This window comes from Acomys minous (genome assembly GCF_964271855.1).
Source record: "Acomys minous genome assembly, chromosome: 10".
Lineage (NCBI taxonomy): Eukaryota > Metazoa > Chordata > Mammalia > Rodentia > Muridae > Acomys > Acomys minous.
Window position 1 is genome coordinate 107169017 of NC_140491.1, and position 25758 is coordinate 107194774.

The 25758-nt window shown below is 43.9% G+C and overlaps 1 protein-coding gene and 1 long non-coding RNA gene across 5 annotated transcripts in view; one reads left to right on the plus strand and one right to left on the minus strand.

The window, feature by feature from the left end:
* The window catches only part of MAP3K20 (mitogen-activated protein kinase kinase kinase 20), a 154383-nt gene that overhangs the window by 90839 nt on the left and 37786 nt on the right, over positions 1-25758 (plus strand). For 2 of the 3 annotated variants that reach the window (XM_084797675.1, XM_084797676.1), the window contains exons 9-11: positions 4214-4288; positions 9551-9657; positions 16418-16553. In XM_084797675.1, coding sequence (XP_084653801.1) covers positions 4214-4288; positions 9551-9657; positions 16418-16553 — 318 coding nt within the window. Of the gene's footprint in view, positions 1-4213; positions 4289-9550; positions 9658-16417; positions 16554-20462; positions 25513-25758 lie in introns of those variants that run through there. The other variant, XM_084797677.1, reaches the window with a different exon arrangement.
* On the minus strand, positions 4297-24172 carry LOC311606365. 2 transcript variants are annotated; one of them, XR_014782318.1, is made up of 3 exons: positions 24091-24172; positions 5678-5785; positions 4297-4512 (listed from the first exon to the last, which is right to left on the minus strand). It is a non-coding gene; the product is annotated as an uncharacterized lncRNA (long non-coding RNA). The 2 variants fall into 2 exon arrangements; XR_014782319.1 differs by lacking the exon at positions 24091-24172 and adding an exon at positions 9468-9578.

Here is a 25758-nt window from a genome sequence, read left to right on the forward strand (position 1 = left end):
GATGATAGTCATTTCCCATGCACTGTTCAGTAAGACCTCGCACGGGGTAACTGATCACTTTGGACAGGAGGACCTATTTGTGTCTGTTCTGTATCTTTCACCAGTGAGATGGTTGGATGCTTAGCTCTGGTTTTAGCAAATCCAAGTGAAGACAGCGTTGACCTTCAGGCTGACCCAGAAGTAGGGCACCTCGTGCAATCTCTAGACTGCACGGGATGCACCAGGAAAGCCACCCAGCTCCTCCAGAGTTGACACGAATAATTACTATTTTTGCAATGATATTTTTATCTAGAGGGCGGCAGGGTAGTTGCACTCCAACGGGTTTTCAAAGCCTCGCGTATTTAAAGGTAAAGAGAGGAGTAGGGGGTTCGCATCCTGGCGGAGGGTTGGGGAGCTCCCACCAACACCCCTCAGAACTTAACAGCACACACAAGGAAGCCAAGTCCTGCCCCTAGCGCCGGCGGCACGTTTGTGGTGTGCTGCGATGAGCGGCTGAAAGACTTCCTGAACTGTTCATTAAAAGAAACAGGGCGTTGGGAGAACCCACGTGATGGCAGAAGTTCTCTCGGCTTGCCCATGAGTTGGAGTTTTGGTTAGTTTAAGGATAATTACCTGTGGCTCCCATTCTGGGCAGTACTTACTAGTCCCCCCAAAAAATAAATAAAAGTGGCCATTAAGCCCGGATGGGATTTCCATTGTCGCCATGCAGAAGGTTTCTTCCCTCTTGCCCCATTAGAGGCACTGCTCTCCAAGCACACCCTGCTCCCATCGTGCTAAGGCGAGTCCCAAAGATCTAGTTTGCTTAATAACAAAACTCAAGACCTCAAGAAACAGATCTCGTAAAACCTCTTCAGCTTCCCGTGTTTTCCTTCTCTTCACTGCTGAATGCTTTCAGCTTATCGGACTGGAGAAAGGTCTTTATATTTCCAACAGTCTTGATTTAAAGAAGGACGATGCATTTAAACTGCCACGGAGAGACTGTTAACGTGGTCTAGTCAGTCATCCCCTGGCGTCTGTATCCAATTTGAAATAATTATGGATGCCTAGGAATCTGTAAAAATATTACAGAGAATCCTGTGTACCCTACTTCCCCACTGCCAATACCTTATATAGCCGTGGTGGCATCCGAGCTGGGCAGTTAGGGGTGGGCCAGCATTCTTAGACTAGGTGGATGTCTCTCTGTAATCTCTAGCTCTGCAAAGGGCATCACACCGGAACCTGTAGGAAAAGCATGCCTTCTTACATTGTATCCAAAGATCTTTGCTTCTGAACTCGTATGGAATAAGGATTTGGATTAATTATTTCTTTCTGACATTAACTTCTGTTAAAAAATAAATCCATAAACCCTATTACACTTTAACAAGTGAGCAGTGAACCTATACAGAGGCAATAACTTAAAAGGGCGTTACTAAAAAAAAAATTTTAATGTAAAAGATACAAATATTTGCTTTTTTATTTCCATGAAAATCAGTGAGCCTTCAGAACATTCTAGAATATAATTTCTACTTTTATAAACACTTGGATTCTTATATAAAATGTGTCTGTTGTAAGTAGCAAATTAATTAATATAAAAAATCTTCATGAAACTTAAATTTTAACTGGGACCAATGAGATGGCTCAGCAAGTAAAGGCACTTGCTACCAAGCCTGACAACCTGAGTTCAATTCCCACATCTCACATGGTAGGAGGAAAGAACCAACTTTCTTAAATTGTCTCTCATCTCTATGTGCACAGCACAGCATAAGTGTGTGTTCAGTACACATAAACCCACACACACAGATGAGCATAAACACACTCACACAATAAATAAAACATAATACAAAACTTTTAAACTTAAATTTAATCTACTACTCTTTAACTTTAGAAAGATTAAAAGAATAATTTTTATATCTTATATATAAAATGGTCTAAGATATTTTTAAGTGCCCTACCTAATTTAGTTATTGAGAGGTACTCTACTTTTAAATGTGGAGCCCCTATTCTAAAATATCTAAGCTATAAGCAGTGTTGCCACATAGTGCAAAGATCTGGGCATTTCAGGGGGCATTTGGATGCATTGGGGGCCCATTAGGGTTGTGTAATCAGTACGTGCATGCTTCAGATCCCACTTTAAAGTACTCTTTAATGCACCAAAGGAATGCCTTCCATGCAAGTGTCTGAGTCTGTGCTTAACTAATACCCGACAGTGTTAGGGGATGTAAGATTACTGTTTTCCTTGTGTGGTGTTTGAAATGTTGTGTCCAGAAAGGTTTCCCAGTAAGCACAGAAGACAAACGGGCATCATAGTCAGGCCCTGGGCACCAGTAAACACAGAGACAGGCCTGAGCTGAGATGCAGCCTTCTGAAGCCCTGTGTGTGTGTGTGTGTGTGTGTGTGTGTGTGTGTGTGTGTGTGTGTGTGTGTGTGCAGTACACACAGCTCTAGTGCATCTTATCCATTCCCACTGCCAGCCATCTTCTGGTTTTTCAAACAACTGACTTCTCCTTTAGACCTCGATCAAATACATGCAGCTCACAGTGTAGTAAAGTAACAGTTGAAAACAGATTGTTCTGTTCCCTGAGGTCAAAAAGACTCGAAGTTTGGAAGACTTGGCATAGCTTTCATCTGGACAGGCTGTTGGTTTGTTCGCTTTATTTTGCTCTGAGGATTATCTGCAATTCTAGATGTACTCTGTCGGGTTTCTTGCCCAGACACCTGTTTTTCTACTTCTCTGCATAGCCTCACCCAAATCCAACCAAGTTCCGATTTTAAAATTTCTATTGTAAAATTCTTTTGGCAGACAACTCTAAGGACTTAAACCTTAGTGCTTTTATCCTTACATTTCTCCGCGCCACATGCACACACCCTCTGCACTGGCAATGCAGCCCAGGGCTTCATGTGTGCCAGTGCTCTCTTTATAACAACTGCACTGACAGCCACGGCTCTGCTGAGAGGAAAACCAGAAAAACCTCAATTTGCCCACATGCACCACACTTCAAGTCAGCGTAACCTTATACTGTGAGAAATAAATGAAATTATTACAGTACACATGTGCTCAGACATGACCTGACTAGACACGCTGATGAGGCCATTTAAGGCACTTAGCCTTGTGGGTGAATGACACCGGATGGCTGCAAATACAGCCTGATAAAGGTAAGCCGTGTTAACGACTTGGTTCCCGAGACAGTACCATTGCTAATGACCATACCTAGAGTCAGTGTCAGCTTATGAATAATTATGGATAATGTAAAAACCAGTCTCTTTCGTGGGCGTTTGCACTCTTGGGGAGTCTGGTAGATTTGGAAACTGTTCAAGTGTTTCTGTTTATTTGTAACTCAGTTTGATGCTAAGTCCAGAAAGTTATAAACTTCATTTTGTTTACTTGCCTCACATAAGTATACCATGGAACATTTGGGATTTGGGGGCCTGCAAGAGGATTCTTGATACTGTGATGGTTTGTGGTATATTGGAGATGGCCAAGCCATCCTTTCTTTATCTTTCTAGTGCTGAGAATCAAACTCAGAGCCTCATACACGCCAGGCCCTTCTGTTGCTGTCAAGGAGTTATTGGCTGGCCCACCAAGCCTTTTAAAACAAAAAATCCTCCTCAGGATAGAGGCATGTCCCGTTCTGTGAGAGCCAGAAAGTGTAGAATGTGCGAGCAGGATTGATCCTTGTAGCCTGTCTGTTTCAGTACACGGGTGTGACCAAAGGTAAAGCCACAATGAGTCATGCATTTGGAACAGCACATTCGGAATTACCAATGAGAACACGCAGAGTGGTCTTCTGGGCCAAAGATGTTTTCAGAGCTTGCCTGAACCTATTGCCAAAACTCATCTTGTCTCCCAGTTACCTGGCTGGTGTGCAGAAATCTTAACGTTGCCTATAAAAACTTAGTAATAAACTTGTGGTTTTCAAGGCAGTGTTGTGTCCCAGCTTGTCCCTTTTCCGCTGTGGTTTCTCTTAGACGCGGTTGTTTTTGTTGCATTTGCCGTGATGAGCCTGGCCTTTGCATCTACCGTGGTTTCTGCGTGGGAAAAGCCGAATCCTTTTGGGGATCAGATAGGACAAATGGGGACGTGAATTCTCCCACCATAAAACCCCTAGAACCTTTCTTTAAACTCCCGTGTCTTCTTTACGCTTCTACCCAAGGTAACTTTTGGGTGATCCTTCACAGGACATGTCCTTGTCTCAGAGAGTAACCTCGTGTTTCTCCTGTCCCCCCTCGGTTGCAGAGGCTGACCATCCCCAGCAGCTGCCCCCGAAGCTTTGCAGAGCTGCTACATCAGTGTTGGGAGGCGGATGCCAAGGTACGCTCGTTCCTGTTCAGATTTCTGAAATTACACCTGCTCACTTCTGAGTTCTTCAAACCTGGGGTAGCAAGCGCACTGCTGAGCCTGTGAGCCCCAGGATGGCTGCTAAGACACCTCCGTATCTTGGTCAAGCAACTATTATCAACTTTATTTTTTTTTAAATAGCATTCTTATCTCAGAAACAGTCTTGTTCTTTAGCTTTTAATAATGACCATTGTATCCTGTAAAACAAAAAAAGCAGCTAACATGAGACATACTATATGTGAGGCTATGTTCCCAGTACTTTCTATTAACTCTTGGATACAGGAGCTGAGTTCTCCCTTGGCTCACAGGATAAACGATGAGCCAAGGCCACGTGGCCAGTACTAATGGGGCTGCATGGGAACCCAGACAGTCTGCCATAAGGCTTAGCCTCTGCTCCATTGCTGCAGGGTGACAGTATGTCATCACTGGACAGTTTCAGGAGGTTGTTTTATTTTATTTTTTGAGCTGTCACAAGAAAATTGAAGAAATGTCAATCCTAGGCTTTCATGCATGTATCACATGTAAGCATAGATAGCCCATTTCCTTTCCCCACAAAGATCAGCCTTAAGAAAATACTCCTGGCCAAGTCGTGGTGGCGCTCACCTTTAGTCCCAGTGCTCAGGAGGCTGAGGCAAGTGGATCTCTGAGTTCGAGGCCAGCCTGGTCTACAGCATGAGTTCCAGGATAGCCAGGGCTACACTTAGAAACCCTGTCTTGGGGGGGAGGGGGTGAAATAAAAAGAAAAAACTTTTGTATACATATGGAAATAGTCATCGATAAAATGATAGCTAGTCTTGGATTTGCTTCTAAATAAAGCAAAAGATATCAGAGAGCTCTACAAATGAAACTATTGGCGGTGGTAAGTTTTTAAGTGTAGCCATAGAGTATAGAGGCACATTATATTGTTTTGTGTATGCTTAGGTTTTCATAGTAAAGATTATAACTTTAAAATGAGTCTCATAGGTTAAACCTTAAAACAAATGAACAATCAAGCTCAAGAAACAAAATTCATAATTCAAATTTGTGAAGTTTTTTTTCATGGAAATTGGGGTCTTACTACAGATTCTTAAAGATAGATGCCTTAAAAAAATAACAAGGAAACCTAAAAATATGGAAATCTTCCATAATTTTTATTTATACTCACTTCCAGTGAGAGCCCTGGGAACGAAAGATGGTGCCATAAGTCTGTCCTTGGGCCGTGGGCTTCTTTAGTGGAAATGGCTGAGAGACAAAGGGTTGTGTGGACAGAATTCTTCTTGGCTCATGTGGAACATTTCCAGCACATCATGACAAAATACCGTGGCCTGGCAGCAAGAGCCCCTCCCACCCGTGTGCCTTGCGCCTGTGGCTGGGGAGACTTACCCACTGGGCTCCCCAGCCACGCGCACCCTGCCGTGGCCCAGCATCCTGCAGCTTCAGGGGTTCCCTCCAGCTTTTTGGGCTCCCTTCAGCCTCTTGTCAAGTGGAGGTCTATGTAAAATAACTGAGTGTTAATTTTCATAAGGCATGCGACACTTCCACTGTTACTATTTTGATTGGTACACAGGCAACATTGCGAGATGTTGAGTGCTCTCTCGACCCTCTTTTTCAGGCCCCCCGTTGTCAGGATGAATTTTTCTTTTCAGAATGAGAGGATCTAAGCATTAAAAGAAACATACACTTTACCACTAATTAGGTTAAGTTACAAGCAGATGTTTGTAAGTTTATGTTCAAACATGTCCTGTTGAAATATTATCACAGTCCCTCTACTTTTGTGTCTGTGTATATAGTGATCTCAATAGTATTTTTCCTCTCATGTTTAGAAAGTTCACTAGAAGGAGCTGGAGAGATGGCTCAGAGGTTAAGAGCACTGTCTGCTCTTCCAAAGGTCCTGAGTTCAATTCCCAGCAACCACATGATAGTTCACAACCATCTATAATGAGATCTGATACCCTCTTCTGGAGTGCAGGCATAAATGCAGGCAGAACACTGTATATATAATAAATGAATAAATCTTTTTTAAAAATTAAGAAAGAAAGAAATTTCGCTAGAAATTATTTGCGTTGAATTAGATTCGTGCAACCAGGTCTCTAGAGTTTAGTTATATTTTAGTGTGATTTAATTCCTTAGTCAAAAACTTGGTAATATATTAGTTAAAATCCTAAGAATATGCTCTTAAATGATAACATAGCTACACAGTACAACAAGGAATTTGAGCCCAGAAACTGGCATGTCTTTAACACATAGGAAGTTGAGCACTTTTTAGAACCAAAAAACCTTGTGTTCTAACCACATGAAGTGTAAAGAAAGTTTGAAACTGGTTTTTTTCCCTACATTTATGACATTTTATGCTTGCTCTTTCCCTAGTAATACACCACTGAGCCTTTCCTGACACCCTGGGAACCCTGCCCAGGCCCAGAGGCAGTCTGGGTTACTGCTCTGGCTTGTATAGTGATGTCTTTTCTTGCTAGATAGGTATGGGAAATATATACATAATATATTTACATATATGATTTCCGATAGCACTTTGCAGCAACAGAAAGTAGATGCAGAAACCATGCCACAGTAAAATTTTTTTTGAGAGATGCATTTTCTTTCCCTGGCTCAGAGTTGGTACTAGTCCTATGCTGTACAGAGAGCAGTAGTTGGTTAAAGTGTTTTATTTCCTTTCTCAGTCCTTAGACTTTAGAGACTAACACTTAGGTCACAATGTCCAGCTTCCCCTTAGTGCTGGTGTACTTTTGCAGTGACGAAGGCAGTCATATGGGAAAAGCTGGCCTGGTGTAAGTGACACAGCATCCTGGTGGCCTAAATCATATGCTCAGATATTTTATTGGAGTTGGAAATGTAGCTCAGTTGGTAGAGTGGTTGCCTAGTATGCACAAAGCCCCAGGTTCAACCCCTAGCCATGCATAAACCAGGTATGGCTGGGCATGCCTGTAAGCCCAGTCCTGGGCATGTAGACACTGAGAATTAGAAGCCTACATGGTAAGTCCAAGACCAGCCTGGGATACGCAAAACGCTGTGTTAAAATAAAATTATATATATAATCTATACATATGTATATGAGTGAAAGTAAGAAAAGAAAGATGAGTATTGGTTTGTCTTAAAATGACGTCTCTGAAGCTAAGAACTAGGTAGGAATTGGCAACATATTCTACAAGATAAAAGATTTGAAGTTTAGAAACGTAACCCAGATGTCTGTGTGATGCTGGATAACTTAATACCTTTCTAAACTAGTTGTCCTATGTATGAAAATGGAAATAGAAAATAGAAATGTGAGATATGAAGATGCTTTGTAGGTGGTCCGGGTTGTGACTTCTTTTCACGATAAACAGTCTGTGCCTGACACTCCAGAGGCACCTAAGCCCATCAGAGGAGCCCACACCCCCAGCACAGTGCCAGTTCTGCAATAAGCAGGCCCAAGACCATTGCTGTAGAATTCTACATCGTTGGGGTGGAGGGGCAGAGCCATGTCCATTTTTCCAGGGCTGATTTTGAACTGCAGCCTCCAATAATCCTCCTGCCTCACCCCTTCCAAATTTCTGGGACTACTGAAATGTACCACTGCGGCCAACTGGTACATGACCGTGTTCAAATGGTCATGGGATAATGTGTGAGGGTAGAGGCTGTAAGAGCAAGACTTTTTTTTTTTTAAGGGTTTCTTGTCATCTGAATACAGAGGAGGAGTTTCATTTTGTTTCAAGAATAACTAACTATAAGAGGAAATAAATCTTTAAAAGCTCATTAGGTGGACTGGGAATGTAGGTTGATTAGTAAAGTGCTTGGCTAGTCTGCACAAGGCCCAGAGTTCAATCCCCTACTCTTCATAAACTGTGTGCTACACAGCCCAGCTCAGAGCTGGGGGCTAGCCTGGGATCCCTGAGGCCAGCTCGCTCTTTCTTTCTTTCTTTCTTTCTTTCTTTCTTTCTTTCTTTTTTTTTTTTCAAACCATTAGCTCCTCTTGTTGGTTTTCCTTGCAAAATGAAAATCCTGTGTTTCCTGTTTTTTGTTTTGGGTTTTTTGTTTTTTTTTTATAATCAGTTCTGGTGCAAAGTTACACCTGTTTATTTGTTTGTTTGTTTGTTTTTTCATTTAAAACCTGACACATGAAGATAGGAACAAAGTTTGAAAACATAGATTCATTTTCATGGGCCCTATTTAAAGCTTTTTCCTTTGTTCATGAGTAACGATTAACTATGCTCTCTTACACATACACACACACACACACACACACACACACACACACACACACACACCATCTGTAGATGCATACACAGTGCATTTGCCCTTGAAATAAGCAAAGTCAGAAGTCAACAAATATCCTAGTCATATGTTTCTGAGATATGGGGAAAGCACTTTTTTTAAATAATGTCAGAAGCACCCGGGTCCTGAGAGCAAGCCATCTCAACATTGTTCCATCCTGTTTTTGTGCTCCTAAATTAAAATGCGTGTTTTAATTGCTGTCGCTGTAATTTGTTCTGAAATGGTGTAATTATGAGGCATGATGAGGAGAGAATGTGCACCACTCTTTTATTATCTTCCTTCATTTTTGTTTTAACCTTTTGTCTCAGCCTTGGCTGGAGTGGAAAGAGGCGAGCATAGACCATGCCTGTCAGTGGCAGCCCTCAGAGCCCCCACGGGGTCCCCAGAACCCTCAGAGCCCCACGGGGTCCCCAGATCCAAAGCTGGCTTCAGTGTGGGATAAACCTTGAGAACGATGATGTTATTCTGGCTTTTAATTTTTTTTTTTTTCAGACCAACTGGTTTGGGAAATTTTCTTAGTTTCAATAGGTTGGTAAGCAGATACTGCCCTCCCACACACATTTTATAAAAATAGAAAAGAAGAGGGGGGGAAAAAAGAAGATGAAGCATTGTGCAGTGAATAGCAGAATGCTCAAAGTGCATAATCTAGTTACGTTTTTACCAGGCCTGCCTCACAGGTAGGTCTTCAATGGCCTTTTTTTTATAGGAGTTCCCAGTCCTACCTCAAAGTAGGACTTGGAACCTCTCTCCTCACCTACTGAAGCGTACTCATGAGCCCAATCTGACGTCTCGTGTGGTTAAAAAAAAAAAAATTCAATAGACGAGTCTGTCTTTATGGATAGTTAATTGCAAATAAAGAATACACCTGCGTGGTCTGACGGTCCCACACACGGAGTCAGAACCCTACCATGACTTTGTCAGCTGTGGCTGCACTTTCTCCTGTTGTGTCATTTCTTGAGTCTCACAGCGGTTCCTTTTTCTCCTCTTCAGAAGCGGCCATCTTTCAAGCAAATCATTTCAATCCTGGAGTCCATGTCAAATGACACGAACCTTCCTGACCAGTGTAACTCATTTTTACACAACAAGGCAGAATGGAGGTGGGTAGCGCCGCCATGGTCCCAGCCGGCAGCTTCGGTGACACGAGCCAGACCCCAAGGGACGGTTCTGATTTCTTGGCGCAGCTTGGGGGAGGGGCAAGCCTAAGATTTATCGCCCTGCACTTATAATACACTCGTAAGCAAGACTTTCTCTGTCCTCGTTGTCTTCGCGGGTGTCTAGGTATTTGGGAAGAGTATTGAAGTCCTATCTTCTGAAACAAAGGCTATTTCCACTTTTTCTGTGTACACATTGTGTGTTAGGAAGCTTTGGCCTCCGTCCAGAAAAAAAAAATCGTTTTAGAAAATAGACATGTGTAGTGTTAGTCCTGCCATGGTAGAGAGCTGCCTCTGCTAATTCAGGGAGCGAGCAACCTAGGCAAACACGTTGTTTGATGTTATAAATTCTGGCAAAACAAATCAGTAAAGAGAGAATTGTATTGTATGAGTGGAAAAAAAAATAAGTCCAGGATGAAACGGTTGGGCCAGGTCGAATGACGCAGGGAATATAAATAGCATGTTTGGGAGCTGGACGCTGTCCCTCCCCTGACTCAGCAGAGATTTTGAAGTAACTTCATCCCTGCTCCTGATAGTCATGGCAGTAACGTGATGCCCTACGCCACCTGCTGGTAAGACGTGAGTACTGCATACGCTTAGAGAGTCGCTCTTCACACATTATCCTGGGCCTTCTATTTGATGCTTTACAGTGACCTTATTTATTTTCATTCCTTTGAAATAGCCATCTAGGGCTAATCCCTTTCATGAATTGCTCTTAGCAACACAAAATTAATGCGGTGAGCTCAAATCTAGATCTGAGGGCTTTTGTTTTTCTTGTCTAAAATAACTAACAAAGCCCCCAGCCTGACGTCTCCTCCGGTGGCTAACAGGTCAGAGTCTGTATGTGGGTGGAAGACCTGTATCCAGCCTCATCTTGAGGAGCATGCCCTCCATAGAGCCTCCATAATGCAGTCTCCTTTCTATAGCCACGCTGTTTCAGTGGCACATTTCTCCTGCCCCAGCTCCCGTTAGCTGTCCAGGCAGCTGTCATTTGAACACAGCTGCAAGGGAGCAGGTCCCACTCCCCAGCCAGGTCAGTTCCACAGAGCTCACCGCTGGGGTGTTGGAGAAGCAAACAACTGGTTTTGCACATCTCAGTTTCCATCGCTTCCAACAGCACCTGCTCAGTAAACCTATGGGGGAGGAAGTAGGAAGGAAGGAAGGAAGGAAGGAAGGAAGGAAGGAAGGAAGGCAGTGTGACAGTAGTGATGGGAACAATACTGCTCTTGTCCTGAAAGTTAAATATGTACCTAATGCATTTGCCCTGGCAGAATGCTTCTAGTCACATTTCTTAAACTTCTCCTGGCGAGGAAGAGGCCGATGGTCTTCTAGGCGCTGGGCTGCAGTGGTTGGTACAGTGTCCCCAGATGTGGGTCGCTCCAGCAGCAGCCTCAAAAACAACCACATTAAAATGCCAAATCCGAGGGCACAACTTGCCATCCGCAATCCTGTCCTGACGAGCCGTGTGACAGAGAGGTAGTGGCTAGCGGAGCATTAACAGCAAAATCTGATCCCACCTCAGTATATAATACAGGGGCTCCCTGGGGAAATGCTATTTGATCTATTATCCAAAGGATTTAGAGGGATTGTAAAGCTGTGTGTGTGTTCATGTGTTGGAGATTGGGTTCTTTAAGTGTGCCAACAAAGAAAACAGACTTAGTACATTTTTTGCAAAAAATATTGAAATTTCCTAAATAAGTTTACAAGAGAAATAGCATACAGTTATAACTGTCTTCCCTAGTCTGGTAGACTAAAGCTTCTCCGCTACTTTGTACGTAAGACTCCAGTTGACCGTGTGTGTGTGTGTGTGTGTGTGTGTGTGTGTGTGTGTGTGTGTGTTCTGTGCATGTGTGTGTTCATGGGGGTTATATGTATATGTATGTGCGGGTTTGGGTGTACACGTGTGTGCAGACACAGAAAGAGGATGTTGGGTGACCTGCTCTGTCACACTCTTTCCTTGGCCCTTGAAGCAGGACTAGGCCATACGCGAGCTATAGGCGAGCACTGCCATGCTTGTGTGCTTTGTGCGTATACCAGGGTCCTCAGCCCAGATCCTCACGCTTGACTAGCGAGTCCCCTACCCAGAGAGCCAGCTCTCCAACATTGCCATTTCACCCCTAAAAAATCATTGGGGACCCCAAAAAACCACTTTTGTTTAAAATCAGTTGTATCTGATAATATTTAATATGTTAAAAATAGAACTGAGAAAAAGTAAAATATATTTATCATTTCTTTTAAAAACTAGTAAGTCCATGCTGTTGAAAAGACGGCTCGCTCAGCGGCTAAGAGCACTGGCTGCTGATTCGGCTGACTGCAGTTAGCTCCTAGCACCCACAGCAGGAGGCTCAGAACACACTGTAACTCCTGCTCCAAGCTACCCAGTGCCCTTTTTTGGTCTCTTTGGGCACCCATGCTTGCTTGAGCAAACAGACACACACATACATACCAATAAAAAGCAAATAAAAGTCTTTCTAAGACAGTAATAAATTCTGCTCCTGCCTTCATCCCATGGCCCAAATGCCATAAAACATGTGGGAAATTATATGTTCTTCTGAGAGAGTGTGAGTAGAGAAGCCATGATATGGTGCCATCTTGAAAACCAGTTAGGCCTCCAGAAGCCTCTGAGAAGCTCTCCTGGGTCCCCAAGCATGCTACAGTTACTACCTTTTAAGGAGCGTTTTAGTTAAAACAGCATTCTAATGAGAGGACCGTTCACAGAAAGATTGGCTGGTACTGTCATCGAGGGAAACGGTGACGCTGGTGAGGATGTGGGGAACGAGGAACCCTTATTCACTGCTGGCGGATAGCAACCTTGTGTGGCCACTGTGGAAGCCAGTAGAGAGATGCCATACAACCCAGCCATGCCACTCAGGTATGCCCCTGTCTTAGTCAGTGTTCCAGTGCTGTGAAGAGACACCGTGACCACGGCAACTCTTACAAAGAGGAAGCCTTTAACTCGGGCCGGGCTCACAGTCTCAGAGGTCTAGTCCACTGTCGTCATGGCGGGGAGCAAGGCAGCGCCCAGGCAGCCAGGGTGCTGGAGAAGGAAGTAGGAGTTCTACATCCGGATCCTCAGGCAGCAGGAAGCTAGAGCCACATGACCCGGCTTGGGTTTTTGAAGTCTCAGAACCCACCCTCAGTGGCACACTTCCTCCAACAAGCCTACACCTCCTGGTCCTTTTCACACAGTGCCGGGCCCTGACGACTAAACATTCAAGTGTGTGCACCTACGGGGGCCGTTCTTATTCAGACCTCCACAGCGCCCAAAGGACAAAGCGAACACATCACTAAGAACTTGCGCACCCATGTGTACCACGGCAGAATACACAACGTCCAGGAAATGGAACTCACCTGGGTGTTCATCGGCTAAATAAAGAAAATGGGGGCACAGTGGAATTTTATACAGTTATAAAGAGAAGTGAAATCATGGAGTCTTTCAGGAGACTGAGTAGAACAGAAAATCATTGTTAGGTGATATATAGCTAACAGACACCCCAATTTCTCCTATATGCAGAAGCTAAGTTTAAAGCTGTGTGTGTGTGTGTGTGTGTGTGTGTGTGTGTGTGTGCGCGCGCATGGGTATGTGTGTGTGCATGCATGTGTGTGTGTGTGCATACACGTGTGTGTGTGTGTGCGCGCGTGTGAAGCTGGCCCAGTGGGATGCATATGTAATCCCCCTTACTGGGGAGGCAGAGGCAGGCAGATCCCTGGTGCTCATTAGCCAGCCAGCCTAGTCAAATCCATGAGTTCCAAGTTCAATGAAAGACCTTGTCTCAAAAAACAAAAGTGGAGAGGGACTGGGGAAAATACCTGACATCAACCTCCTGTTCACATGTGCATCTGCACACACTTGCACGCGTGCATGCACACACAAACACACCTGTGCATACCCACAAGAGCAGTTGGTAAGCTACAACACCATACACACACAAAATAAAATTACATGTGAATTTTTATATGTGCACATGTGTGAGTTGAGGAACTTAAAAAAGACCCATGGTGGGGTGGAAGAATTGTTAATGAGGTGTGAAACAGAGAAAGGGTAGAATACATGTGACAAAAGGGGTCACATGGGGCCTGGCTGGGAGGGTTAGAGCATGGGGGGGAGGCAGTGGGAAGGAGGAAGGAGCAAGTAAGAACAAAGGACGGTGATTCATATGTGAAAACGCCGTGACGAAACTCATCTTTTGCATGCTGACATGACAAATTAATTTAAAAGGAGATCAAACGGCTAATAAGCACATGGAAAATATTCAACTTCACTTAGCAAACAAGTTAGTAAAGGGGATAATAACCCCTTTATGAGATTTTCAAATTTTCACATCATAAAATTAAGTGGTGCTAATAAATAGGCTTTCTCATACATTCTTTTTTTTTTTTTTTTAACAGAACAATTAGATACCCTAAAAATGTACAAATACTTTGCCCCCGAAGTCCTAGGATGTCAACTTCATTACAGGGCAAACCAATGGGAAGGCTTTTGATAGAATGTATGGTACATGTTTCTGTCACAGCTTTACGATTACTTAACTGTTGGTCTGGTTCCCACAAGGGCTCAAAATCCCTGTGGGCTCCCTGAGCCAGAATTTGAGATGAGGCTTTGGATTTAATTGCAAGCAAAACAGACTGTGTTGTTCATTTATCCTGACTGGCAGGAGAGTTAGGACAAGCTTATCAAGTGTCACACAGACAAGTGGCCGAGGCCACCACATCCAGTACATCCAGCTCTGTGACCTGCTTGCCACCCTCTGACTTTCTCAATGGCTCAAAGTGGCTCATTGTTTTTTGTCACAGAAGTTTACTATAAGGTCTTCCATACTGTGTTTTTTCGCTTCAATTTTCCATTTGAAAGGTTAAAGCAAACTTGTGCATGAACTGGCAAAACATTTTGGTCAAGAATCTTAAGGATTGAACTTGGATTTTATAATTAAGTCAAAATTCTAAGAAGATTCTGCTTTTGTGACTTTTCATGGGACTGGGACTTTAGTGTCCCTTCGTGCTTTGCCACGTGGCCCCAGTGAAAGGCACTAGGGTACACAGGAGCTGCCCTGTAAGTTTCCCATGTGACAGACTTTTCATACAGGCAGGGAAGAGAAGCTTTGGGTTCAAATGCAGCCCCACCTTGAAGCTGCCCCCATGAGTTAGGCAGTGTGTCCTTCATCCATAAGGAGTGGATTGAGATGGCCACTTACACTGACTTCCCCTGGAAACACAAGGGCAGGTTCACTTAGCTATCACTGTTAACTGGGATCCGGGGTTCCTGTCTTCCACACTCAAGGCCTCACCGCAGCGACGATGCAGGCATGTCTCAGCAGCTAGCCAGGAAGTCGTTTCAGGACAGCGGAGGTGTTGTCCTTTAGCCTTCTTGTCCTCTTCTGCGGGCCTCTCTGCACACCCTGCCCCCACCCTAGGCCCTTTCATCTCTTATTACGTGGCTCTGTGTGCAGGCCCTTCAGAAACTCAAGGCAGGGGAACTTGCCGTTCTCAGAGCATAAATTTAGACATTAACATTGTGTCAGCCCCTGAGGGGGGAAAAGTTTGTGCCGAGCCCTCTTGCCAGCTTCAGCAGTTTCTGGTACTGGCCAGAGTGTTCTGCGTGGCCTACACAGGAGGGAAAGAACTTCCTTTAAAAGTATAGAATCTAAAAGAAACTCAGAATTTCTCTGATCGAGTGTCCAATGCTTGCTAGATTATAACAATTACTTGTATGGGATTCCTGTGTGCGTGGATGCCTCTTTCTATGTTTCTTGTGCTTTTTCTTTGGCTTTTCTCCCCTTCTCTTTCTGTTTGTTTTGTTATATTCCGGTTAGCTTGTTTTTGTTTTATTTTACAATCACAGATGCCTGTTTTTCCCCCTAAGGAGAGAAAGAAAAAGTATGGATTTAGATGAGATGAGGGGAAACCTCAGAGGAGTGAGAGGAAGAGAAACCATAATAAAACATATTGTATGGAAAATGTCTATCTTCAATAAAAGAAAAATAGAGAAAAAAATTACCTTGTGTTTGATAAATAGTGGAAACAGCCAGGTCACGCCAGCAGGCAGTGCTATGCTCTTTCTAAGGTAGTCTTGGGCATCTGTGTGTTTGACTGTTTTCAACAAGCAGGCCAACGAATTCTTAGAACTGACATCTTAGAACTGTTGCCTCTACAGCTGAAGAAAATCCTGGATACTCGGCCTCTCTGAGCCACTCCGTGGGCAGGAGTGCCAGCCCCGTAGCTCTAACCTGGGGTCATTTTCCCATCCACAATAACAGACCCACACATACCATTCTCGGGGCTGTCGTGGGAGTAAGAGGAGAGATGACATGACTGACGGTGCTTTGTGAGCCATAAGGCTCCATAAACTATAAGCAAGAACTAGATGGCTAGCTCACAAGGGCAGCTTCCGACCCGCGCTGCCGCGGGTCACTCTTCGCGGGCTTTGTTGAGATGCTCTGAGTTTGTTTTACCCAGCTCGAAACAACCTGTTGATTTTGAAGGGTAAGAAAGAATCCTGCTGCTCTCGTCGTTGGTTCCTGGCCAGTTTCAAAGCCCACACCTCAGCTGTTTATCTGGTTAGCACTCCAATGGACCCACCGAGCGAGCGAGCGTCCACAGCCCGTGAGCCTCACTGAGCTCTGGTTAGGACTCCAATGGACCCAACCGAACGAGCGTCCACAGTCCATGAGCCTCACTGAGCTCTCTCTCTTCCTCTCTCTCTCTGCAGGTGTGAGATTGAGGCGACCCTTGAGAGGCTGAAGAAACTAGAGCGTGATCTGAGCTTTAAAGAGCAGGAGCTCAAAGAACGGGAGAGACGCTTGAAGATGTGGGAGCAGAAGCTGACGGAGCAGTCCAACACCCCGGTGAGTACCCAGCCTACCCACCCGGCTTCCTGCAGCACTCCGAAGCCTGGCTGAGCATGGCAGCATGGCTCCCCCCCCCCAACTCTTCTCTGCTCTGCTCCTCAGAATTAAATGCCTGCACCGGTAGTAAGGGGTATGAAACACCACAATGCCAGAGATTTAAAAGAAAAGGGGGGGTGGGGAACCTATTTAAAAGAAAATTCTTCCTTCTAGCTCTTTCCTTTAAGAACTGCATTTCTATGTTAAAGCTACAAGAGTAAAATCTGATGGATTTGGGGGCATCTGTTAGGTCCCCCAGAGCACTCTGGGAATGCTGCAGCTACAGCACCACACGTAGAGGCTATCAACAGTTAATAACCGTAAATTGTGAGGCAGCTAGGAATGTCTTGGGTGTGTCAGAACTTAACCACATCTTCTTTCTAAGATTGAGCTGACCTGCTGACATAGTGGTGACAAGCATTAATATTCCTTATTAATTTAGTGCTATGATGATGAGCAGCATAAAATGGGGAGAAGGCTTCTCCTGGGACGGGAAGCCTTCTTGCTCTAACTCTGGGAAGACCCTGACTCTTTCCCAGTCTAGAGGAGCACTGGCTGCTTACGTCTTAACCTTGAGCTTAGGCTGTACGTTAAGTTTTACATCATGTTTCACCATTCTTCTAGATTTTAAATAAGACTTACTCTTAGGAAGCAGGTAAAAGCTAAGGATTGGCTTTTTTCCCTAGGGTTTTCAATGGGCAATATTTGTCCACTTAAAATCGCAAGGAATGAGAGATTAAAAATAAAATTATTGACAAATATACCAAGAAAAAAGTCCAACGCCCTTCATTTTGTGTTCCTCAAAGACCTTTCCTATCTAGACAAGTCTTAACCTCCATTGAGCCGCCAGTGACAGGTTGCAAAAGGTCTCCCAGTGTTTACAGAATAAAAGAATTCATCTCCATTTCCAATTCCTATGGAAACTCAATCTGGCACCCTCTCACCCCAAAAAGGATAAGGAATTTTTAAAAAGATTTATTTATTTAAGTATACAGTGTTTTGCCCACATGTACACCTGCACACCAGAAGAGGGCACCAGATCTCATTACAGATGGTTGTGAGCCACCATGTGGTTGCTGGGAATTGAACTCAGGACCTTTAGGAAGAGCAGGCAGTGCTCTTAACCTCTGAGCCATCTCTCCAGCCTCAGGATAAGGAACTTAAATGCTATTCATTTACCCTTTTCAAAAGTAAGTTTGGTCATGCTAGGAATGCCAAGGTAAGGATTGAACTGCTGTGCCTAATTCCACCATGAGCTATTACCTTTGTTAGAGAGTCCCGTGGAGTCATCCAGACTCTCAAAAAATGGGTAAAGGGGAGAGTTTGCTGTCTAGACTGAGTTGGTGGCAGCAGGCTACAGCACCCAGGGCTCCGTGAAGGAGAGCTAGCATGCAGCCTGTTCCTACAACCTATTTGCTAAGGGCTAGGAAGCTGCTTTTGTTTTGCTTTTTAAGTGCTTTAAAACCTTTTCTGTAAAGCCCTGCATGGCTTGACTCCTTCTAAACATAGCATTGTCAGGAACACTTTCAACTGCCTATCAGAAAGAGTATGCTTCAGAGCCTTGCCTTGGTTTATTGGCATCCATTTTTGCTAAGAAATTATGGGCTGCCTTGCACACATGATTGCTGCTGGTAACACAGTTGTGTGAGAAAGAATAAACCGCTACGGGTGCTTAGTAGGTTGCACGCTTGCATTTTAACTCCAGAAAACTTGGCTTAGAGAAAAGTGCTTTGCAGGCCACCAGGTAACAGTGGACAGCAAGATGCAGAGTCTCTGTGAGGCTCCCTTTCTCTTTATGTATGCGGTCCAAGTTTTCTTTCTTTATAACACTTGCTTTCACCATTTCCTCTGCCTAGAGCTGGTATTTCTAAGGAAAGGAGTTTATGCACAGGTATTTTATAAGTAGCTGGTTTCTTTTATCCTTGCTTCAGTCTCTAGTTGGTTTTAAACTAGACTGCTGAGAAAAAGCTGAATCTCTTATAAAATGGCGAATCTGGGCTTTTTTTATTTATAGGTAGCTTGAATGTAAATGTAAAAGTCTTAACACTTATGCAACTGCATAAAAACACTATCAACTTGGTTTCAGGGGTACTATTTTCCTTCCTAAAATGGAAGAGAACACGAACGATGCTTGGAAAGATGAGTCCTCTGTGCATAAATATGGATAATGCTTAATTTTTAATTATTATTGCAGCTTGCTTTAAAATTCTTAGAGATAAACTCTCACTTAAGAAATATTTGTGGAGCTCTTTGTAGTCTACCATAATTTGGGAAGAGAGCTCAGCAATAATAAAACAAATGAGCCGCAGAGAGTTTCTGTCCACTGGAAAGCCAATGTGAGAGTGTGAGAGGGTGGCCTCCGTGAGTTAGGAGCTGCGGCTGGCCGGTTGGACCACATGACCTTGATGGTGTGAGCCCACAATGCCAAAATTCTCGCCTAAAAGAATGGGTTGGCTTTTGGAAACTGAGCTCCAACAGTAAATCAAACTAGAAAGAGACCGTCAAGATGGCTTAGTGACTAAAAGCACGTGCCAGTGCTGATGACCCTAGCAAAGTCCCTAGAACCTACAGGCGTGGGAGAGAACTGACTCCCAAAAGTTGTCCTTTGACCTCCACACATACGTCTTTGGCATGCGTGTGCCCGCAATAATAGTAGATAAGTTTTTTTTTTATCTTAAAAAAAATTTTTTTAAAGGACTAAATATCCGGTCCCTTCACACCCAGAGTGTAGAGTTCATCTAAGAGTGCCATCACCTGCGCGTTACTTGTTGAAGCCGTGGACCTTTATTGGCTTTGTTCTCAGAAGAGGATAGAAAGACGACAGTTTTACCTTGAAAGAAATAGGACCAAATGTTAAAGATTAGCTCAGCTGTCCAAAGTAATTACAAAAGAAAAAAAAAAAAGTAAGCATTTGTCACCTCTGTGACAATATGAGAAAGACCTCATAGACAAAAGTCCCACTGAAAGGAGACTTGGGAATTAGTGGCTCCAGCAAGGAGACAGCCTAAGTGAAGCCAGAGCGATAGCCCCACGGTCCCCACGCGTTCACTGGGGCTGGCTTAAAGGCTAGACAGGATCTCCAGTTTATTCCCGAGCGAATTATGCAACAATTTGAATAAATTAAGCAGCGCCGGATCTGGCTGGAGTCAATAATAAATTGGAAGCGAGGAAAGTCGTTTTCAGAGCATGTGCACAGCAGTAGCCCAGGGCGAGGGGTGGATCACCCCATTCCTCAGACCCATGCACAGCCAGACCCCTTGTATCCTTCCTCTGGGCTCTTCCTTGGGACAGGGTTTCTGAATTCTTTTATTTTTACTTTTTTACTTGAGATTTAATCTCCACCTCATTTCGTCTTTTTTTTTTTTAATTAATATAATGGTTACTCAAATGTTTCTGTATGAAAGTGAAATTGGGAAGAATTAAGAGACATCCTAAAAAAACGATTTTTTTTTTTTTTAAGCAAAGCAAGGACTTAAAACTGTTACCTTCCTGTCCATTTGAGATCCAGCTCTGCGTGGTGCTTTGCAAGCTTTCGGTTGTGGTTTACCCTGTCACTTAGAAATTATGGCCTGTACACCGGTGCCAGATCTACGTCCTTATCAGCTGGGCACGGTGGTGCATGCCTGTAATCCCAGCACTCAGGGAGGCAGAGGCAGGTGGATATCTGTGAGTTCAAGGCCAGCCTGGTCTACAAAGCGAGTCCAGGACGGCTAAGGCTACACAGAGAAACCCTGTCTCAAAAGAAAGAAAAAAAATAGTCTTCATCATTCACCTTCCACGTGGTACCAACTAATTTTATGGTATCTGTGCCCTGGTTTAAATTGGTACTAATTTCTCTTTTCACTTCTGTCCTTTCTTCCCCTTCGATAGCTTCTCTTGCCTCTCTCTGCAAGAATGTCTGAGGAGTCTTACTTTGAATCTAAGACAGAGGAGTCAAACAGTGCAGAGATGTCATGTCAGATCACAGCAGCGAGTAACGGGGAGGGCCATGCCATGAACCCAAGTCTGCAGGCCATGATGCTCATGGGCTTTGGGGATGTCTTCTCAATGAACAAAGCAGGAGCTGTGCTGCATTCTGGGATGCAGATAAACATGCAAGCCAAGCAGAATTCATCTAAAACTACATGTAAGAGGAGGGGGAAGAAAGTCAACATGGCCCTGGGGTTCAGTGATTTTGACTTGTCAGAAGGTGATGATGATGGTGGTGGTGATGATGATGATGATGACGGGGAGGAGGAGGAGAATGACGTGGATAATAGTGAATGATGGCAGAAAAAATCAAGTGGAAAATGTTTTTTTTTTTAAATAAACAGAAGAAATGTATTATCTCAGTTTGTGGGAAAAAAAAAAAAAGCAGCATCGTAGGGAGACAGAGCATCGAGCGCTGCGTGGTAGGCCAAACTCTTAGGGCAGTTTCCTCATCAGTGTGACTTGACTTCTGCCTTCAGAAAAGCAAGGTGGGGAACTGAGCTAAAGGCATGTTCATAAGCAAGTGTGGTGCCTGGTTATAGAAATATGTGATTACACGCGTATCATGTTCTTAAGCTTAATGATATTTGGGCCTTTCCTTTTGAAAGTGCGTCCTTTGTAGTTTGTGTCTGACTGTATTTCACTCCTTCCTGTCCCTTTAGAATAAGCACTCTACTCCCGACTCCACTCTGGTGCTTGACTCTTCCCCAGCATGCCACGTGCATACAAAACAAACAAACAGGCGAACGCAGCTGAGGTGAAAGAAACCTCTTCCAAAATACATAAGTGCCAAGAATTTTCAGTGCCAAGCAGCACACAGCTCCTCAGAGTAAAGCTCTGGTTGTGTTCTCAGTAGTAACATTTGAAGGAGAAATGTTGTGGTCGCAAGCTGGCACCCACACGCTGGCTGGGCACATCCTAACAAGAGCACACTGTCACCCTAGGCTTAGCTTGTCCTTTGCACAGAAACACATGGTCCCAAAGAGACATGTCTAGGTGTGAGCAGTCTGAGCCCGCCCCGCTCTTTCCATCCAATAAAGGCACCCTGTTTCTTTGCTCCCAGAGGTGAATAATAATAATAATAATAATAATAATAATAATAATAATAATAATAATAATAATAATAGGTTTTAATCTATGTGTAGAAAAAAATAAACACTATAAATAGGAAAGACAAATTATCCTTCTTAGACACAAGTACATTCTGAAGGGGTTTTTCTGTTAAATTTAGCTATATGCTGCCCTCCTCCCCAACTCTTCTCTTTTTACTAAGCTCTGTGATGCTGGCTTAAGAAATAGATTCAGGTGCTACTGACTATGAAGGCCAGACTACCCAGAGACACTCTCAGAAGACTAGCATTTCAGCCAATATTTATTTAAACTATAAACTTCTGTGAAAATTACAACTAGATAAAGGCAAAACAAAACTCCTTTTCATTCTGACTGAGAAATTGTTGTTGTTCATTTTGGTGGGCTTTTTTTTTTTTAGATAGGAGTTCTAACATCAGGTGGGCATGGTGGCTCATGTCCATAATCCTGGCCCTTGGAGGATGAGGCAGGAGGATAGCAAGTTTAGCATTAGCCTGTAGGAGCTACATAACAAGACTCTGTCCCAAGAAAAGATTAGATGTCATCTCCTATTGTTTCTAAGTGTATTTGGTCTTAAAGTCTTTTGGCATCTGAGATATGACATGCTTCTAATCCTCAGTGAGAACTGAAAAGTACCACCAGCAATGAAAAGCCTGTGCTACGACTTTATTTGTTCTGGGTGCCTGTTTGCTGTGCAGTCTTGGGTAGACTATTCAGTCTCTGAGCCTGTTTACCCTTCATTGGCATGGCTGGAACGCTAGCCTACTTCAAAGAAAAAGGTTCCAAACAAAGCGTGTGGCTGGGTAGCGTGGCGCCAGGCCATGGCAGGTGCCACGTAACTCAGCTACGGTTAACTGCCATGTAAGAGAGCCACTGAGAAGTAAGTGGGCTCAGTGGCCTTCTGGGTCACTAATCTATCCATTGCAAGTGACACTTGCTCCAAAGTCTGAAATTTAAAAGTGGATACCTTTCAAGAAAAAATAAAGAGAGCCATTCTTAGACCGTAAAATGTACAAAACAGATTTAATTCAGTTGCTCTTGGAACCTGTGTGCCATGGCCAGATCCACCTGCGCTGGGTGTTTACGGATCGATAACTCGGTCTGAGAAGATGGGTGCCCCTCGTGCCCATCCTGACATAATCCTCTGCACATGCGTACTCTAGATATGTATCCAGGCTGCTCAAACAGAACGTCTTAGAGAGGGGTGCCTGGCAACTCCTGATTTCCCAGCATGCCCTGAGTACCCGAAGGAGACAGTAGGAGGCACAGGGTCTTAGAGCCTCTTTGAGAGGCCAAGGAGAACTGAGGTCTGCTCAGCAAGCATTCCCTGGGACCCTGGTGTCAACCGAGTTCTAGAGAACAGCTAGATGACAGCTTGATACACGTGGAGCGTGCGTGCTAGGGAGCAGGAACGAGCAAATGGTACGCCATGCATCACAGAATGTTAGGATTTGCTAAGTGCCTGCTGGAAGTTGAATCAAGGAAGGAAGATGAGGCTGGTAGGAGAGGTCTTCAAAGTGTGGTCAGGAAAGGTCTGGCTGGTATTTGTAAACATTTGCACAGAGCCAAAGGGGGTGAAGGGGTCTCTGTGAGTGGCCGGTTCTGTTCTATATGTACGGACATAAGCCGCACCACCACTACTCAGGAGTTAGTTTAGAACATATATATGCCATGGAAATAATGTGTTTTCTAGTTTAATACATAAATTCATAATTCATAATCTGTATACAAATTTTAGTGCCCAGTCTGGAACCACACAGTACGCCACTGGCCATTTCACTTCTGCTCCAAATTAGTGCCCAGCTAGTGGCTTAGAAATGCTCAAACACCTGAAATCAGATTCATAAAAACAGGATCCTATAGAGTTCTCGCACCATCTGTAAAAAATTACTAGAAAGCCTTAGATTCCGTTAATTTCAGAAAGAACACTTTAGATTCCATTAATTTCAGGAAGAATGCTTTAGATTCCGTTAATGCCTTTAGATTTCTGTGTGCCACGTGCAGAGTTTCTAATGATGCTAATGTGGCTAACGTAGAAGGTCTGGCTCACTTCTTAGATCAGTTCTTGAGCTGGCCAATTATCACTGTGAGATTTTGTTCCAGTGACCTGACTTACAATGGAACACAATTCAAAAGTTAAAGAAATCCTGAAAACTGTAAAAGTTCCAAATGAGATGGAGAACAGCAGACTGTGGCCATAAGTACCAGCCAGATACCGGAAACAGGGTCTTTTCCCTTCCTTTCTTCCTTTACTCGTAAAGCTAACATGAGGGCATCTATAGTGGTTCTCAGCTGAGAGGTAATGTCTCCCTGACCAGCCAGATTTACTGTAGACTGGTAGCAACCCACTCCCTGGGGAGAGTCCCACCTTGCAAAGATTTCCGTTCGAAATCCCCATAGCGTTGTCCTTCCCCCCGCCCCCACCCCCAGACAAAATTACCTGTGCCTTTTTAGAACAGTAACAGCGCCTTCTTCTGCGTGTTAGGAAGTTGTAGCTTTTTCTCAGGTCACTGTTTGTGGGATTGAGTTCTTCTCCCTGACCCCACCCATAAGGTTGCTGGTGGGAACACTATGAAATAACTGCATCCGCCTGGGGTTCGGGTAACTCCACAGTGCTACAGCCCTGGCGAGCATGCTGTCATTGCGCAGAGTCGGTTAAAGGGAGTTTTTCCTAACCTTTTGCTTTTCTTTTTAAGCAAAATCACATTTTAATGTTTCACAAGCAGCCAATGGGAAAAGGTCAAAGACACACTGCTCACTGCTTTTGATGTTCTGAAAACACTGAGGACTGTTTTGTTTTGTTTTGTAACCACTGACTTTTTTTTTTAACATGCAGTGAACTTGTTAGACTTTAAACACCAGCTGAGGTATTTACACTTGATCCCCATCGAAATTAAAGGTTCTGGGGGAGGGGGTGGTGTTTAGGAGAAACCCAGACCCACTCCCCCTTCAAGTCACTATGTAAGCTTATAACATTAGTTTTCATTAGCGTGCCAAGAATCTTATGAAAGATGATCTTAAACCTAGTCTGAGTTCAATATTTAAATATTGATACTTTTAAAAAAACAATTATTTTTGGTCACATTAGATTTGGGCAGCCTCGTGAAACCAGTCAAGTCTCGCTGTTCCACAGACGCACAGTAAAGCATAATTCTTTCTATAATCAGGCGCCTTCTGCTGCTTTCAAGTCAGACCCATTTCCTTTGTAGACTGTAAGCATCGTATTGGAGGCTCCACCCTGCTCGGTGGAGCGCAGCCCGACAGCCCCCCAGTCCAGCCGTCTGTGATTAAAACATGGATGTCTATCAGAAAATCGGGGGGTGGGGGGGGACAGGCCATGTTTTCTCAAGCCCCAACTTTTGTGGGCTGTCTGTTGCTTGTGTGAGGAACTTTTCTGGCGTGTGGTTAATAATTTCAAACTAGAGTTCAAGCCACCAAATGCAATGGTTTTATAGTGTGTGCAGAGAGAGCACTCTTAATTGCGACAGGACACGCTGCTTTTGCACTCTAAAAACGGCTATTAGAAAACATTTCTACCCTCTGAGTGTGAGCTTTTAGTAGGTGGCCTCGCCACTGTGTTTTCATAGCAGTCTTCTCTCCCCCTCACTCTACTGCGATGTTATTCTGAGCAAGTCGTATGCCAAATGCCATGTATAATGTCTGTATGAGAGATTACACTGAGCTCCTGTGTGGGAATACTGTTGTGTTGCCGACTCCATAGCTGGAATTTGATATTCCAGCACTGAGTCCACGATGTATTCAGAAATCCAAGTTGGTGTCATACATTTCATTCTGATGTGAACTTTTCTCCGCTTTCCTTTGTTCTAAGACTCCATTTTGCAATAAACGTTTTGACAGTAAATCCCTTTGTTGTGTGTCGCTGTGTACATAAGATCTTTGTTAGACTGCATTCCCAACATCCTTTGAAGAAATCAGTGTCACGCACACGCATACGAGTGCTCGCTTTCCCCTCCTGAAGTCTGGTGGAGTATAAATAATGAATTACTGAAGTGTTGGGGCAGTCATGAGGGATTTTATTTTTTCCTTATCCCCAAAGAAAACAGAAAGGCTTAGAACTCATCTGCAGCAGATGCCCTGATATGTTAAC